Source organism: Phasianus colchicus, chromosome 1 (genome assembly GCF_987193195.1).
Source record: "Phasianus colchicus chromosome 1, bPhaCol1.hap1.1, whole genome shotgun sequence".
Classification (NCBI taxonomy): domain Eukaryota; kingdom Metazoa; phylum Chordata; class Aves; order Galliformes; family Phasianidae; genus Phasianus; species Phasianus colchicus.
Window position 1 is genome coordinate 170,345,842 of NC_143436.1, and position 19,269 is coordinate 170,365,110.

At 39.9% G+C, this 19,269-nt stretch overlaps 1 protein-coding gene across 9 annotated transcripts in view; it reads right to left on the reverse strand.

The window, feature by feature from the left end:
- CAB39L (calcium binding protein 39 like) overlaps positions 1-19,269 on the reverse strand; it is a 63,474-nt gene that overhangs the window by 8,511 nt on the left and 35,694 nt on the right. For all 9 annotated transcript variants that reach the window (XM_090131939.1, XM_090131932.1, XM_090131917.1 and 6 more), the window contains 6 exons: positions 18,851-19,015; positions 13,941-14,059; positions 7,850-8,018; positions 3,868-3,927; positions 2,286-2,351; positions 1,515-1,658 (listed from right to left, as the gene is read on the reverse strand). In XM_090131939.1, coding sequence (XP_089988065.1) covers positions 1,515-1,658; positions 2,286-2,351; positions 3,868-3,927; positions 7,850-8,018; positions 13,941-14,059; positions 18,851-19,015 — 723 coding nt within the window. The remainder of the gene's footprint in view (positions 1-1,514; positions 1,659-2,285; positions 2,352-3,867; positions 3,928-7,849; positions 8,019-13,940; positions 14,060-18,850; positions 19,016-19,269) is intronic.

Sequence of the window (19,269 nt, forward strand, 5' to 3'; positions counted from 1 at the left end):
ATCCTGGAGCCACAAACCTCCTGGAACGGAGGAGAAGTTACTCATGGTGGTTCTGCTGACTATGGAGGAAGTCAGCAATGAAACAGCTTACCAAGCTTATTTCAAGGAGAAATTTTTTTTCTTTTTTAATTTTGCTCAAAACTTTTTTAAGGGGAGTGCAGGGAAATGAAAAGCTTTTTGGAGAAGCTGTACATCCTTGAAAGATCCACAACGAAGATCTGAAAGCTTTTTGCCAAAGCAGAAATGGCAGAACTACAAAACTCCACCTGTCACTGTGAATGCACAGGGGGTGAGGCAATCTTATCACAATAGCATGACTTCTGTCGTGATCTGGAACCTTTCCTAACCATTCTGAGGGAGGATATCCTCACAGTTCCCCTTTTTAAAAAATTATTAGCAACTCCATTCACACAGTTTGATATTATTGTGGCAATACCAAACGCAGCCTTGCACAAGAACAATTCAACTCACTCTCTGATCCAAAGCAGAGAACTTTTTTGAAAGGCAAACAGTAATCTTGTCACTATATAATATGAATCATTTCTGGAGAAGAGGGGCTCAGGGGAGACCTCACTGCTCTCTACAACTGCTTGAAGGGAGGGTCAGACTCTTCCCCTGCATAACTAGCAACAGAACTAGAGGGAATGGCCTGAAGTTGTGCCAGGGGAGATTCAATGAGGTGCTGGAATGGGCTGCACAGGGAAGTGGTTGAGTCATCAGCCCTGGAGGTATTCAAGAAACATTTAGACATTGTACTGAGGGGCATGGTACAACATGGAAGTACTGTTAGTAGGTGGATGGTTGGACTGGATGATCTGGGAGGTCTTTTCCAACCTTAGTAATTCTAAGATTCTATGATCATAAAGAAAAGAAAGACATTATTTGGGTCTGGTGATTATTTAAGAGTCTATTAATGATAAGTGCAGAAGAATGGAAAGATTGAACTCATTTCAAATGAGATTTATCAAATCTTTTTAATACTTATAAAAGCAAATTGCCTTCACACTGATGCACAATACTTGTACCATCTACTTTTGATCTTAACTAAGAGTTTTAAGACACTGTGGGGATTTGTTGTTGTTTTAAATATGTTTACCCAGAATCACATGGTAAAATTACATAAGAGCTGGGGAAAGGACCCTGAATAATATCTAGAAGCAGTGTGTTTTGGTACCGTTACCATCCACTTCATCAGTGTGTGAGCAACAACCTTGAGCACAGTTTGAAATGATGCTGCATTAGAACTCACCTGAAGGAAGGCAAAACCTGACCTAGAGGGGGGCAATCCTGCCCTACTACATCTTTAAGGTACATTCCAACCCAAGTCATTCTACGACTATGAAAACAGAGGTTGCATGGTAGAGGTTTCCAAGGAAGATGTTCTCAGATGCTTGACATGACTGTAAACCTCAACCTTTCGCCTTATTTTTCCAGGCTTTCTCTTGGGCACCTTGAAAGACACTTTAATGAGCAGAAAAGAAAGTCTGCCACCTTTACAGCTCATGCTAGCTTACCTTGAACACATGGAATGCTTCAAATTGAATGTTAGGGCTTTTGTCTCGCAGCAAGTTCATCATCAGCTTTAGATTCTCTGGTTTGCTGATATATTTTGTCATGATGGCAAAGTTGTGTCTGTCTAGAATCAGTTCACCCAGCAGCTATAGAGACAGTTACAAAATAAAAGAGCATTTTTTCATTTAACATGTCGTTTCTGAATGGAAATAAAAGCAGCATACTTCAGTGTTTGCTTATATTAACTAGGCCTGTTAACATGTAGTGAGTTACTTAATGCCCATCTTCCAAACTTTATAGTAGGGGTTACCACATATGGACTGAATGTAATAGGAGCTGGTATGAGCCAGCTAGAAGAGAAGCAAGTATAATGCAACTGTCCCACAAGGACACCCTTCATTTCAATGAGATATTACAGGAACACACCTATGTGTTTCCATCTGCATTTCAGTGCTGCAGCAGCAATAGACAAACATGGACTATGATGTTACTCCCAAGTTCATTTTAACTCATGTGCTGAATTGAAGTACAAACTTGAGATCAGAGAAAAAACAATGGTGCTTATTTCCAGTCCAATGCTTCACCACAGATTCAGAAAATGAAATTCACAATAAGCTCTTGTGCACTGTATGAAGAGCATCCTCAAGGATTTCTTTTTTTGGTTGTTGTTGTTAGAAAGGTCTTGCTTACTTCATTGCCATATAGGCATTTTGATATTTTGCATAACTTGGAATACAAATTTAGAAGGAAAGCAGTAGGAAATTATCCTTTACCTTCAAAGATTGTCTCTTTGTTACGTAATTCTCAGAATGAAGGAGCTTTTCATAATCTTCAAAGATCTAGACGAACAAGAAAACACAAATACATTCACAGTTCATGTCCTTCCTTCCTTCTACCCATTCCTTTCTCCCGGTTCTTCCCACAGCAGAGGAGCAGCAGAAATAGCAGCAGTGCCATCCTCTAACACTTCACTGCAATGCCAGGCCTGGCTCTTGCAGCCTTTTTTCTTTGTTTGCTATTACGTAGTGAATTAATGTCCAGCAATACTCATCTGCCAAATACCACAGAAAGTGATACCACAGATGAACTGGGTGTAAGAGGAGGTGGTATGAGCCAGCTAAGACAGAATTCAGCCACTGTTTGCACAGCTTTCTTTTATGGGAGTGAATCTGTTGCTAAGACACGTGGGTCCAGCACATTACACCTACTCACTCATATCATGGTTGTGACTTGCTTTGTGAATTAATAGGACATCCCAATTTGGAGACAGTGCATCCCAAACTGGCACATGCCAAAAGCACTTCTGCAAGGTGTCACCTGCCTTCAACACTCCAACTCATTAAAGCAATTTGCAGATGAGGTTCATAAGGAGTAGGATGCACACTGGCTTTTGCAGCATTGGGTCAAAGGAATCTCATGGTCAAGAAGAGTGGCAGTAGCCATCAACCAAACAAACCAACCCACTTCTGTCTGAGAAAAATCCAAGTGGCCTGTATTTCTACCTCCAATTTTAAATGTTCAGTAAGGTCTGAATGGAAACTATTCCACAGTACTCCTTTAGAGAGTACTCAGAGAAAAGATTAGCAGATAACTAATTTTGTTCCAGTTGAGCTGCATTTATGACCCTGCAGTAATCAGCCTGATCTTTATTTAACCTTCTTGGTAACTCTAGAATGAAAGAAATAGCCTTCGTCCCTTTTCTTTTGGCAGTGAAATAAAGAATACCTAAGGTAACACAAGAACATAACCTGCAGTCTCATTCCTTTATCTGTATCAGACCAATTTGACTCCAGTGGAATTTTTCTGACCAACATTTGGTTCAAAACATAGACAAAAAGTCAAAGTGAAAAATGGCAACAAATCAAGGGATTAAATTACTTTGGATGGTAAGACAAATAATGACATCTTAGTCCCACCATTACGTGCATATTGCTTTCAGTCATGCAAAAACTTCTCCCAGTAACTCTTCTCCTCTGTCCCAAAATGACATCAGTACGATCCTATCAATTCTGGAATACCAAAAAATTGTTTTAAAACATGAATATCTATATTTTTTTCTACGCTCTACCCACTAACTTTGCAGTTCTGTTTACCTATGAGGAGATAGAATGCAGAAATGAATAAATCTTTTTTTTTAAGCTAAGAGCTCCCTTGAAATCTTGGCATCTGTCCCCTGTGTGTGTGAGCAGCTTGGGTACCTGTATTTTAAATGCCACATTTTGTAAATGCAATGTTTAGTTTGCAATCCTGTTCAACTATTTTATGTGGAGCATGAAATCCTCCACTGGTGAAAACAGGCTTCTTTCAGCTAAGCATGAAGAGATTTTAGGAAGTTCTCCTATCATTTGTACTCACCGTATCATAATTTTGGTCCATAAAGTCTGCTACCAACAACTTGTGCCTTGTTAACAAGTCCTGGAAAAGAACAGAGAAAGGCTACCTTGGAGAGTGTGCTTATTAAACTCTCTCTTTATTCTCAAATGCACTTTAATATTCTGAACACATCATCTTTTACAAGCTATCTCCAACATGATTTCCATAAACAAAGACCATTTTAAAACAATACTGCATGAAATTCAGTTGTTCTGTTTCTACTAGGACTGGAAGGAGAATTCAGTCAGTGCTAACAGAATCAACACAAAGCTATTCTAAAGATCTTTATATTCCTTCTTCCTCTCATCCTTTGTTTTTCGTGGTCATTGTGTATGGCACTTTCAATAAGCTGAGGTGAGGAGAAGAAGAAAAGCAAAACAACTCTTTATGGAGGGATCAGCTTTGGTTCCATAACCAACAGTTATCTCTATTCTGCCCCACAACAGGAAGAGTATGGTAAGTTTGATCAACTGCTATTGCTCATCTCCAAAAATGCAACAAGGCAGTCTTTAATTCAGCCACTGGATATATATATGATCTACTTAAAACCTAAAAGTTAGGCCCAGACCCACAGCAGCAATCCAGGTTCCCTCCACAGCCATTCTACCCCCAGAAAGGGCTCTCGGGTGGGTGGGATGAGTTCCTTCTGTGGCTGTTATATGCTTGGCAGTAGCAGAGGCCTTCAGACAGCTGAAGCTGAATCATCTCATTCTGAAAGGTGGAGAACTAATTCAAATTTAAATTCAAGCAGTCTCTTCCCCACAATGGGGATGTTGGTGCTCAGAGGCAAACGTTCAGCCCCAGAAGAAACTAAGTCTCTTTACTGGATGAATAGCTATCACTGAAGTGACCAGTTTGAGGCACTGAAGTTTAATTTTTATCTTATTTCCTTTTTAAAAGCTTAACAGTGACCACAATAAATGCCTGATGAAGTCCATTCGAGTATATGTTTTAGCTTGAAGAAAAGAAGGCTCTGGGAAGACCTCATTGTGGCCTTCCAATACTTGAAGGGAAGAATATAAACAGGAGGGGGAACGGCTGTTTATGAGGGTGGATAGTGATTGGACAAGAGGAAATGGCTTTAAACTGAGACAGAGGAGGTTCAGGTTAGATATCAGGAGGAAGTTTTTCACACAGAGGGTGGTGACACACTGGAACAGGTTGCCCAAGGAGGTTGTGGATGCCCCATCCCTGGAGGCATTCAAGGCCAGGCTGGATGTGGCTCTGGGCAGCCTGGTCTGGTGGTTGGTGACCCAGCACATAGCAGGGGGGTTGAAACAAGATGATCATTGTGGTCCTTTTCAACCCAGGCCATTCTATGATTCTATGTTTGTTTCAGTGAACCAGTTTCTGATATCTTTTTCATCAGCTTTTCCTTGATTTCCTTATCCAGTGACTGAAGCTGATGTAGATGCACCGCCCACATCCTCTGCAGCATAACAAACAAAAGCAACCCTTTGCATAATAATCCTTTAATTTATTTTTACCATCAATTACAAGAGGAAAACAAAGTGCTATAAAACCCAGTACATTATTTTTTATAAAATATTCCTCTGTTTAGCAAGATTGCAATGATACTAGCTTAAAAGGCTGAGCACAAGAAATGTGATTTGCAAGCTCTGCTGCAGGACTTATGAAGCAAATACAACATTTTTCAATAGGGGGCACAAATGGAATATAATCCAAAATGAATGTCTCATAGGAAAACTCCAGGTAGTGTGGAGCAGCAGTATTCAAGCCAGCACTATTTCCACCTTCCCCATAACTGACTGTCTCTAAATACAAGCTGTTTTCCTCTGTATTTTGAGCAGCTCTACTTCCCCTCTGCCATGTACCTGGCTGAATTTCATTCAGAAGTACATCTCAACATCATTAAAAATTGCAATACTTTCCTATTATAAATAGCCCCAAACTTTAACTCACACTTAACTAAATCCTCTCTGGTGCACTGATTATTGAAGACTTTCAGCTCTCTATCAGACACCCTGGTTGCAACACTACAAAGCCAATGTGGGAAACAGAACTGAGAGCACTGAGCTCAGCAATCCACCCAATAAGTGATCATAGCACTGATTGTTATGCTATTAGAAATAAGATAGCCCCACATTTCATGATTCAACTGCTTCCACATCACTTCTTGCTGTTCCAGTTATTTAGAGTAATGGTCAAATAGAAGGTGAGATGAGCAGCTGGTTTATTTCCAGAATTGGGTATCTATCAGGTGCTAAAAGGTAATTTAAAACAAAATGCAGTTTACTGACTTGCTACAAGTATTTTAAGAGGTGATTTCTGACCTAACAACTGCCCTCATACTTCTCTTTCTAATGCACGTGAGGATGCAGAATCCTATTTTTAAACCCTGCTAAAAATACGCTCAGATCACAAGGGACAGAAATAAGTTTCACAGCTGCAGATCCATGAAGGATGACCAATCCCTCCTGCCTTGGAGGAATTGCAGCAATCTCTAGTCCCTGTCACAGCTTAACTGACCTGTGTCCACATCCCACCCCCCGCCTGGGGGGACACAACAACAGCACAACTTATTTAACAGCAGTATCTTCTCATTGTTTTAAGGGGTGGTTTGAACTGGTCATCCTGCTCAACTCATTACTTACGAACACAATGTTATTTCCACTGTGCAAATCTTCAACCTATTCCATCAGTTAGTGAAACTGAGGTCAGATCTCAGTATGTGGTAAATTGCCAAAATGACATTCCTTACAGATACTCTTAAGTTAGGTCTATCTAATCATGTTTCTAATTAGCTTTGAGAGGAAAGAATGAACAACTTGTTTCTATGACAGCAAAGAACCCAATGACAGGAAAAAAGTTACGTCTATATTTAGATGATTCTTTACCTGAAAAGAATTTTCTCTAGCTTAAGTGATTCAGAAATAAACCAATCTTCCCTGCATATTTTGCCCATAGGCACCAAATTGTGCTTAAAAACTGTATTAACTCTGTGCAGGAAAGATGATGGTCATATACAAATTCCACAAACTTTGGCAAGCTTCTCCCAGCTCCACTTTTAATACAAACACAGATTAGATATAGAACATAGCTCACATGGCCCCAGCATTCAGTGTGGCAGTGAAAGGCAAACCCTGCCTCCTGCTTTTGGTCCACTCCTGCTGCACTGAGGGGACCCACAGATTGTCCCCAGCAGCTTCACACCTGTCAGGAAGCCCCGGTGGGAAATGGCAGCTGGCCCTTGTTAGAGCTCCTTCACATTCCTGGGTACAATTAAGCTCTTTGTCACTTGCACATAAGAAGGTGGCAGTGTTTTAGTTGTGACTGGAAGAGCTCCATGAAGCCTGTCCTTTGATCTGCCTTTCCAAACTTTCAGCACAACCGGTGTCAAAAGACAGAAGTCCCTACACCACCACACAAACTAGGGCCACCAAGGCCTTCCTCCAGTGCATCCATGGTACTTTTACCTACTTGGCTCTCCTCAGTACAGTCCTTGCACTAACCCATGTGTCACAAATGTAATCATGCAAACATGTAAAAATAATTACCAGGGGCACAGCATTGGGCTAAACTCAACTCTCAAGCTCACAAAGGTCAGCAACAATTAGAGGGTTTCAAAAGTGAATTTTAAATGATTCCTTCTATTGGCTGTTTGTGGTCATGATGGGTAGCAGTTTTAATTTGGGGAAGGCTAGGGAAGGAAGAAAGGCTATGCATGACACATGAACTGTATGTAATGCATGATTAATTTGAGTTTTAAATGGTTGCATTAAGGGCCTTGGGGCATCAAGATGAAGAACATTAGTGAAACATAAATCTGTGCAGACTTAATCACTGTAGTGAATCCTGTTACAAGCTCACCAAGGACTAATTATACTCCTTACTGAACAACGAAAAATCCATTCAGTTTAAAAGCAATACAGTAGTCAACTGTTGCTACTGATGGAATGCCATTTTTGACATGACACTAAGATACAGGTATCAAATAAATTACCTTGAATGTAGCAAAGGCATCAGATGCTATATCAAATGTTGACATTTCCACATACTTGAAAAAGTCTCTGAACTGTTCTGAAAAAAGTATGATTTTGGCCAATGGTTCATGTCGGATGCACTCCCTCAGCATAATTCCACAGCGTAAGGCAATACTTGGGGATTCATAGCTGGAGAATGAAAGGAAATAAAAAAGATCAAACACAGAAGAACAAAAATAAACAGGCAATTTTATAGCGCTAGGGAAACTTGTAGCATAGGATATGTATGTGCCAGAGTGGATACAGCACACACACAGTCTTTCCCAATGAGAGTACTGTGTCCAGCTTCAGGAGAGCAGCTCACAATGCAGTAGCATACACACAAATAAGATTCTCAGCACTCCCCATTACAAACCTCTCTTCACAAGCCAATGCACATTTCAGCATGAACATGCATTACACCTCCTCTCTGTGAAGAGACTGTAGAGTGCATAAGGTTTCATCAGAATTCCTTTACCCCCTTGGATTTATGAGAAAGCAAAGCCCATTCAATACAGTAATTTCCCTTCTCAGATGTAGTACTGAACTCCTCAGTTTATTAAAAAAAAAAAAAAAAACACCACACCACCTCATGATGATCCATCAACTCCCACTCTTCTAGAGAGCATCACTCTAGAATATTAATGTCTAATAAGGAAGGTAGGAAGAGTTTCCAAAGACAGTATGATTAAGCTTTTGCAGCCCTGAAGACCTTTCCTGCAGTTTAGGAGGAATTCTGCTTAACTCCCTCCCTCCCACACACACACTACAGCAGAGGCTAAGGGTTTATTCAGGAGTTTGTGCCTCAAGTTACAATCCCACCATGGCACAGGCATCATCACAGAGAGGAGCTGGCACACTTCTCTTGGAAAGGGAGGCGGGGGGTTAGGGTGGAAATTCAGATAATCTCCTCTCTATATAAAGTCTTGATGTCCTTAACACTGAAATTAATCCAAAACAAAACTGCTAGAAACAATTTAGAAGAAAAAAAAAGAATGCAATTTAACAGTCAGGGAGGACTTAAAATGAACTTCTTCCAGAAATATTCAGTCATGTGAAAGTGATGAAGTCCAAGGGACAGAAAGCACACTCTGTTTCAATAAGCTGGTTATACTATATCAGAACTGTGTATTATCACACAGAGCTTATCAGCATCATTTTTCCTTTAATTCCTAGCGCTAGGCAAAAAGAAAAGAAAGAAAAAAAGGACAAAATGCCATCTGTGCTGTGAGTGAGTGGGCCCTCAAATTTACCACCAACATGCAATTTAAAAGAATTGTAGTGTTCTGAGAGCATACCAGAGCTGCATATTTCAACCTGATGTCAACAATAGTTAGCTTAATGAAAAATGAACTGCTATTCCAAAAAGGCAAATGAAACTTCCCACCCTCAAGTAGATGCAAAAGTCAAGCCCCTGCTTGTTTCCTTTTGGGGAGCATTTGCAACCCTGATCTTAAAACTCTTAGAGTGGTTACTACACACTACACCTCTCCTCTTACCCATTAGCAGGAATACTAATTTTCAAGCAGAAAGAGGCGGAGCTGCTCCTAGGAGTGCAGCCAGGAAAATATTTAATACTTGGCTAAGAAATATTATGGTTGGAATAAAAGCAAATTACATTGTTTCCAGCACAATAACTTTTTAAAACACGAGCATCAACAAAGTCATTCTTAGTCAAATGCTCCATTATCTAGAGCTGGGTTATGGACCTTTGACTGCTCACATAAGCGAGGGAAGTTGGGCTTGGCTCCTGGAATATGCCTGGAAGAAGTTTACAGGCTGCCTGGTCATAACTAGCATGTTATCTGCACCCATATTTCCATGCAAGCCACCAGCTAGGAATGATAGAGATGCTCTTCTAATGAGCAATTATGACTCTATGCAGTTCTCCTTTATTCAGTTGAACTTACAACCTGAAGAAATCCCCACGTACTGGCTACAGAGGGCAACCAGAAAAAGAAATAATGGACTCAGGATATTTCAGAACATTTACTGTGGAGGCTGAAAGAGGCCAGTCTAAGAGCAGAGATGCATTTTGGTGCAAAGGGAATTCTATTAGTGCAGAAGATGGTACAAGGTATGGATGCACAATGAAATAAATCACAAAGACATCAAGCCTGGAAGATGGAAGGTCAGGGCAGACAGCTCTATTCTTTTCTTCTTGCTAACTAACATAGCTTGAGATTGTCCTTAGAAAAACTCAAGGGGAATTCTGCAACTCCAGACAGTACAGCAATATAACTTACCTTTTAACTTCACTGTGATATGAAGAGATCATCACAAGTCAGGGCAGTGACTGAATACTTTAGAAATTGCATGTGACATGATAGATATTCACAAAAGGTCTTATACATTTCTAACTTGTGAGAAACAACAAAAGCAAAGCCATGAACTTCAAGTCTGCTGTAGTCACTGTACTAAAAAGGGAAAATATTTTAACTTATAAAGGATCAAATTATTTTTGTGTTAATGCAATACTCTGACACCAAAGACTTGGGTCAAATTTGGCCTAAATATATCAGATACTCTATATACCAAACATTACATTCATCTGAAATTAAGTTATTTAAGTTCTAATTAAGTTCTTTACAGAGAGAGTGGTGAGGTGCTGGAACAGGCTGCCCAGAGAGGCTGTGGATGCCCCATCCCTGGAGGTGTTCAAGGCCAGGTTGGATGGGGCCCTGGGCAGCCTGGTCTGGTATTAAATGTGGAGGTTGGTGGCCCTGCATGTGGCAGGGGGGTTGGAGATTCGTGATCCTTGAGGTCTCTTCCAACCCTGGCCATTCTGTGATTCTGTGAAAATTCCTACTGATACACAAAGCCTGCTCATACAGAAGATGCTATTAGCACAAGTCCTCATACAGCGAAGTCATTTAATCTACCCCTCCCAAAAAATAGTAGTAAACTATGCACTCATGTTTTTCTGAAGCTGAAAATCTGGGAGGGAGTAGCCAAGAAATAAAGCGAGGGCTAAAAAGAAAGGTAGGAACAATTACCTCAAAGTGGTAGTGCCACTGGAGTATTAGGCAGGAAGTACTGGGAGGGAGCCCTGATTCAGGATCCTTCCCACTCAACAGAGCTCACATTATGCAGTGAAAAAAGCAACCTTTTGTTGATACTCTTGTGAACTGACTGTCAGGGGGCAGAGGAAATTTTGCATCCAATATAAGCAAAACAATGACCAGCCTTCACAACAGTTCCAGGCTGTTTCTTCTACAGCCGTGGTTGAAATTTTTTTTTTTCCTCTCCAAACAATGTCATATAACAAATTAAATGGTACAAGCAAGCCAAATCCACTTTCCTTTCTTTTAAGCAGATTTAATGTATTCCACTTAGCATGAAATAAACATGAAAACACACCCTCAAGTAACACTGTCAAATGGCAATGCCTCCCATTAAGTATTTGTTTCCCAGTCTCACCATTGCCTGCACGCAGTAAGGCACGCACAGGGGGTCCTGCCCTTGTTTTAGGCATGTATTTGCAGTGCCATTTTCACACAGCCCTGGCAGTGGACCTGTGTATGTTAGGTAAGGCATCATTACACAGCTACTTTTCAGCTATCACCAGTGATTGATCAGACCATCTTCTGAAAGAATCCAACACCACTTTCTAATGAAAAATCTGAGAAATGGCACTTCTGATACAGTGCAGTGCTGCAGAGAGATAGCCAAGATAACAAGAAGGAGCCAGAGACCCAAACTAACACAACACACTTCTGTACACATCTCTAAAAAGCACATAAATGCACCCACTGGCTCAGGTCACCCACAGTGGCGTGTCTGTCAGCAGCACATATGCATAACAAATTTTTTTTACCATCATTTTAATATTCTTGGTTGCTACAGATGCCAAAGAATATCTGGGACACAATCCAAAAATATTTTCTAACATGAAATAAAGCTGAGACATATGGTAGAGATGCACACATAACGTGCAAGAAGAAAATAAGTGAAAAAAAGAGGAGGAAATAAAAAAGACGAAGAGGGAAGAAAATGATTGCATCTCTACGAAATTGAAAACAGTTGTACAACATAACAATGACTGAGAGAATGATCATAGAGTCATCAAATCATAGAATGGCTTGGGTTGGAAGAGACCTCAAGGACCATCCAACGCCCCTGCCACATACAGGGCCACCAACCTCCACATTTAATACTAGACCAGGCTGCCCAGGGCCCCATCCAGCCTGACCTTGAACACCTCTAGGAATGGGGCATCCACAACCTCTCTGGGCAGCCTGTTCCAGCACCTCACCACTCTCTCTGTAAAGAACTTCCCCCTGACATCCAACCTAAATCTTCCCTCCTTCAAGTGAAAACCATTTCCCCTTGTCCTGCCATTATCTACCCTTGTCAAGAGTTGACTCCCCTCCTATTTATAGGCTCCCTTTAGGTACTAGAAGGACCATCACTGTGATCATCACACTCCCGAAATAAGCACTTTGAGGTTAATATAAATGTGGAATTTTAATGAGCAAATGAGACCAAACTCCATTAATTACTCCTTTTCAAAGATGCTGGTGCTCAGTAACACAAAACAAGTCAGAGTTTCAAAATTAAAGTGAAATCACAATTAATCACAATACATGTATGAGCAGGATCTAGTTCAGAAGAGTGACCTGCCCTGCCTCCTCCCACCCTGCTGGGGAGAAAAGCAGCAGATCAGACCAGGACCTCTTGCTATCTCATCAAGTAGGAGTTTTGACACCACCTTCAATGACAGGTTCAGCTTCCCTTAAATCCCTGATAGAAATTAGTTCACTTGATTACTTGTATTTTCCTGCTCAGCTGCATTGGGCTGTTGCCAGTTTTGAAGCAAATAGCCAGTTTAGAGGGCTCATGCTGCAGACATGCCTGTTTCCCCTGACTCCAGGAGAGGCCAGGCTCACTTGTTGAGGTCTGCCCTTGGCAGAGGGGGAAGCCAGCTGGAAGGGATTTTACCCTTGGGGCTGCATTCTCGTTATGCTCAAATCTTAGATATGGCTCAAGTATTTTCTTCATACTGATCGTGGAGCAAACAGTAAAAATGCCAATCTTAAGCCTCAAGAGCAAGAAAGATATTTTTGAAAAAAATCATTCTTCTAAGCACCATTAGCTTAAAAGGCCTGTAACAGTTTTTGTATGGCTGTTACTAGCGCGCCAAGATAACTGCCATGAGAGCCTACATTGTTTCACAATGATCAGCTACTAAATGCACTTATTTCTGTATCAGTTCTTCAATCCACATCACATACATTCTCCTTTCCACAGAGGAAAATAAACAAAAATCTAAAGCCATAAGAAAACCACAGAAAACAGTAGACTGTAAGGGGAGGAAAAGCAAAGATTCTTGCTAAATGGGAGGCACTGTTGGTCACACAGAGGGGACAAAAACTTCCAGAGTTTTGGGCCCTTTGTGCATTCCTGAGCACAACTATAGCTGATGTCTTCTCCATGCTGCAGCCTACTCCTTCTCCTTGTCTGACTTACCTTGGGAACCACCACCTTATTACTCAGCACTTACGACCACAGAGGTTACAAGGAAAAAAAGATTTAATGCTGAAAGACGTGAAGTTAATTACTGAATTAATTTAAAGTTGACATTTGCATGTGGCTCCAAGCATTTGAGAAGCCTGCCCCACAGGCACAACTATTCTTTTTATGCATTTTTGCTTCTTTGTGTTCTACCCCATGGTGGTCCAGCATATGACTCCAGTTATTCACAGACACCAGTATAATTTCCTCCTGCAGTGCAAGACGGTCTAAATGAAATTCAGCAGTTGTCAACAATGCTAGTTTAGGACAAGAAGTGAAGTACATGTCACATGGTAAGCAATCACAAAAAAGAAGCACATAATTATTCCAACATGAAGTTTTAATGGCCGAATGAAATAATCCAGTCATTAAAAAGTAGACATTGATGCAGAAAGTAAGTAAATATGAAAAAAAAAAACAAAACAAGAAATCTAGAACAAAATCTGAAAATCCTTGTTAGAAAATAAAAAAGAAAGTGAGAAAGTAGATCAGCTGCAATGCCAGTATGTTCTAGGCAATGCTTTTTAACAGAAATTAAAGACAAATTAAAGCACCCACCCTTTCAGAAGCATGAATAGGATATGTGGATGGGCACTAATGTATTCCACAGTAGGGCTGCGTGTGCCAATTTGTCTTCTCAGGATGTTGTTAAATATCTGGGAAACATCCTTTTTACCCTGTTAAAGAAGAAAAACAATTCTTCAACTGTAGAAACATGAGCAAATAACCATTCATTATAATCTCTATTTAAAGTGGAAATTAAGTTTAAAATAAAAACAGGCTTGTCTCCTTCTGGGGCTCTCCACAGTCGCAACACATCACACTTGTTCTTTCTTCAGTGACAAGATTTCCTCCCTTGAGTGGCTCTTAAGATTACCCCCCCCACACACACACACTTATACCTTTCTTTTCAATAAATGAAAATGTGTACCCTCCTTATTCTGTTGAGCAACTCCTTGGCTTTCTTATATAGAAACACTGAATTCCAAAAAAGGCAAACAACTTCCTGAGCCAAAAGTGCTTTTGCTGTGTGTACTATTGCTCCCCAGCCTCTAAATGTAAGTCATCAAGGTAGTACACTAAGTACAACAAAACATAGTCTAAATTTATAAAGCTAAATCTTCTCACTATCTGAATGTCATCTTCACAAGTACGAACACAGTTCTGAAAAAACAGGATTAAATTTAAAACTATACTTATTATTTCACCATGAGGAATGAAATAACTGTACTGATAAAAAGGCTGTGTCATACACATCTCAGCTTCAGCCACAACTAATAGGAGAAGGATCCTTAATTTTGTCCTGCTTTTCTCCTGTATCTAGGCCTACACACATCTGGACTGTCATCTTTTGTCTTTGAATACTTCTTGCACATAACTTTTCAGAAGATCCTTCCAAACTCTGTTTTATTCACCTACACAGTTTGCCAATCCATTGTAAGTAAGTCCTCTTCCTCCCCCACTGCTTTCTCCCATGGCTGCAAGAGACGAATCGATGGGAGAAACTAATAGAAGGGAGAGACTCCTGCACTAATGATCAGTAACCAAGGCATTGAGTAAACAGTGGGTCACTATGCACAGGGCAAGCCCAAGCAAAAGGTTACTTATAATCTCTACATGCTCATTGATCTTTTTGGAGAGGACAAACATTCCTTGGTGAATAAATTATTGAACATTTTAAGCCAAGGCGCAGACAGTTTCACACAGAGGGAAATTCCCTGGTTTCACCTCTACAAATAAATCATTGCTGAGTAACACAAAATATTCTTTCCTACTGGTTCCAACCCAGCTGGTTTGGAGACTCTGGGACTCAGGGAATTAAACAAGAGGATCAAATCAGACAAGGCCAGTCCATCTGCCTTTGTCTGTAGCACTTTCGACCCTTGGACACTCCTTCTGTTAAGCTAACTCTTTATAAAGATGCCACATTCTCCCCTCTCTTTACAACACTCATAATGTATGTCTGGAATCCCGTGATCCCCAGTGGCTTTAGCAGTTAATCCAAAATGAAAACAATTCAGAAAGAGAAGAGCCATTGAAAGAGGAGAGAGAAAAATGGCCAAAAAATAAGTGTTTCTCTCTGCTACACCAAATTCTATATTAGTTACTTAATATTAGGTGTACTGTTGCAGTACATCCAATAGCAGCATATTCTCCAGAGACCAGTGATCGTGAGAGAAGTTGGTCTCTCTGGATTCTTTTTAGAAAAATGGAGGCAGGGAGGAAACCAAGGCAGACTTCTCTCATCATCAGACAACCATAAAAATTGTAGGAATACTTCTGCAGTGCTTTTCACTTAGATCTGCAATTTGAGTTTGCCTTATAATGAAATACATATGACAACTGGAACACACGATAAGGCAGCAGAGAGAGAAGGCCAGAACAACAAAAAAAACAACCTCAAAAGATGCCATCATTTAAGTAACAAACTACATATATATATATATATACACATATATATGCACACATATATACACACAGTAATTTTGCTCCTATCTCAAGATAAAGTAAGGGAAAACTTCCAATGTGACCAGTCGCCTTTATGGATTTTATAGCTTGTGTACCTTTAGGCTTACATACAGTTAGAAACATCATTTTTTAAAATTGACTCTTCTGGAATGCACAACTGCCTCAGTTCTTCAAAGTTCAACAATGAAGCTCATGTTCCAAATTTTCAAAGATAGAGTCTGATCTTGATCTTACTCAAGCCCAACTTCAGTGATTCATTTCAGTATTATTAGCAATACTGTATATTGTTTCTTTAGTGACAGAAGCAATAAACCTCTATTTTCAGTAGATGCATGACAGAGATGCAAGGACGTGACAACATCCCCTAAGCATGTGTAGGCACCCCATACTTACTGCACTCACTGGCAGATGAAACACAAATGAAATCAGACTTCAGCAAAAGGCAGAGCACAAACTAAGTGGGAGTATTAACCCTGATCTGTCTCCTCTGAATAGCCATTGAGGTTCATGAAGTCTTCAAAGATTTCAAAGATAAGTACAAGTACACCAAAATTAAGCCCAAACTGACCAGTAGGTTCAACAATTTCGGAGACAGTGTGGGGTAGTGAGGAAGAGAAAGGGAATCAAGACAAAATGAAGTAATTTATATAAAGATTATCTCCTTCAGAAATCAGATTTTCAAGTAATTTATTACTTTGATTTCTACCATAACATACAGAGCAGAAAGCTAATTTGCATTTTCATAAGTGATGAAACTGACTGCTTAAGAAAGAAACCTAAATGACAACTATGAACAGAAATATAAGAAAATGCAGGCAGAAAAGTTGAAAAAATAAAGAAGTGTATGGGGATATGAAGACAAAGCAGTATATCGCCTCACAGCCTTCTTTTTCAAAATCATTTCTATTGATTTCTGAAGAATATTTTAATAGTTCTACTATGTGATCGAAAAAGCTTTATCATTTACAATAAAGCTTAGAATTGTTTGTAATAACATCAATTCAACAACACATTTGATATTTCATTCATTGCTTGCATTTAAAGGTTGTGGATTCAGTATCACAAAATCAATCACAGAATGGCTTGGGTTGGAAGGGACCTCAAAGCCCAGCCAAGTCCAATCCCTGTAGTGGGCAATGCCACCGAGCAGCTCAGGCTGCCCAGGGCCCCATCCAACCTGGCCTTGAGCACCTCCAGGGATGGGGCATCCACAGCTTCTCTGGGCAACTGTGTCAGGGCATTGCTGCTCTCTGAGTAAAGAATTTCTGCCTAACATTGAACCTAAATCCCACCACTTTTAGTTTAAAGCCATTCCTCCTTATCACTATCTGCCTGTGTAAAAATCAATCTCCCTCCTGTTTATAAGCTCCCTTTTAAGTACTGGAAGGAAACATGCTGACAGAATTTTTTGTCTTAACAAAAGCAATACAGACTGTCAAGAAACTGAAAAATCCAGTGATTTCCCTTCAGCAGTGTACTTGCTAACACTCTCTCTTTTATTTTTCTTTAAAAAAGCATATAAATATAAAACACATGTGATTTTAGGGTAATGGTTTTATGTGATTTTTTTTTTTTTTTTTTTTTTTTTTTTTTTTTTTTTTTTTTTTTGTACTTAAGACATTTAATAGTTACCAGGGGGAGATGACAACTGAAAAGATCTGAAGAAATTCTAGCATTAAAGTCTCCTGAACTCAAGATGTGAAGAGTGAGAGAACTCCAGTAACAAGAACGTTTTCAAAAACTAATAGAAAATCTATCAGTCCCTTGAGTACTGGCTTTACTGGGGTCAGGAAGAAGTGGGAGCAAAAGCAAACATAAATTCCACTGTCCCTTCTTTTCATTCATTTTCAAAATGGAAAGAAAAGTAAAGAAACAACCCATGGCTTCAGTAATGAGAAAAATCTCCCACAAGAAAGAAGATCCCACGAAAGGTGACTTGGAGAGCATCAGGCAGTTTCTCCAGGGAGCTAACATTTAAATTCAGCAGCCACTCCACCCTGCACATTGGGTACTGGCTTCAGGCCTAAACTGAAGAGGTTTGATTCCTAGGAACCAGGGCTATCAATCCTGGGAAATACTCAGTCAATTCTAATGATTCTTCAGTGCCAGAGAATAACAGAAGCTACAAGACTAATAACAGAAGCCCCTGGAGAACTGTATCCCAGCTGGCCTTAGACCACAGCAATACTGTAATGTCCTGTCAGTTATGAAGCTTCTTCCCAGTTCCCACCAGCTAAAGCTCAATTTAAAAGAGTTTATATTTATTCTGAATTGCAGTCATCTGTTTTACCAAAACTCTTTCTCCTTAATTATATGGAAGTGCAGTTAATTTAGTTCTAAGTCCTTGACTTCAGAAACAAAGCTGGCAGTGAGTTCAATGGGCTATATAATCAAATAATACTTCTTTATATTAACCTTTCTGCTGGAAAGAGAACTGCATTCATTTCTTCTTTAATCCAAAAAATTAAGTGGGAGCAATCCCATTTGCTTTGCCACCTGCTGCCAGTTTTTAACACCTTTTTCAACACCTTACCTCTCAACTAAACCATCCTAATTTTTGCAGTTTTTTTTTTTTTTTTTTTAATAAGAGATTGTCCCATGCTTATAATTATTTTCATTCCTCATCACTGTATCCCTTCTAAATCAGATACATACTTCAGAGGTAGTGGTGGTTTGGGTTGCAGTGTCCCAAAGAGGTTAAACACTGTCAAGGCCATAAACACTATTGTCAGCATCATTTCCTTTCTTGTTTGGATGCACATTACAACATTTCTTGTGTTTAAGAAAATAAAGAAGTTAAATCAGATGTACTGCACTTCCAGTATACAAGCACATCTGCCACTATACTGACTAAACTACTACAGTTACCTTCTTCAGCACATGAAAAATGGTGCAAATATGAGTCAAGTGCAATAACATTAATATGTAGACATATACAGTTTTTATGACAGACAACACTGACATCAGGGAGATAAAAAGGTCTATGTACACTGACTTACCTCAAAATCTATGAGCTGCAGGTTGGCAATAAGTGTCACTAGAAGGCCACTGTTGTACAATTCTTGTGCCAGCTGAGCCACTACTTCTGTCGGTGGTTCCTTGTCTGTGGTCCCACACAGAATTTCCTTCATTGCTTGCAGAGATTTTGACACTTCCTCTGACGCCTGTTGACCAACAAATAAGGTTAAAATGAGATGCGAGTTATAATGTCCATGGTTCATAGGCAAACACCCATTTTTCACAGTGAGGTAGCTCTGCCCTCACACCCTCCACCTTTCCATCCTGGATACACGAAGACTCTTTGCAGTAAAGGCCTTATTTGTGTGTGTTTGCTTTAAATCCTACCTGCTCTAGCCATTGGGCCGTGCAGGCAGCAGCTCTTTCTGGGTCAGGGTATATTTAATACACTCACATCCAG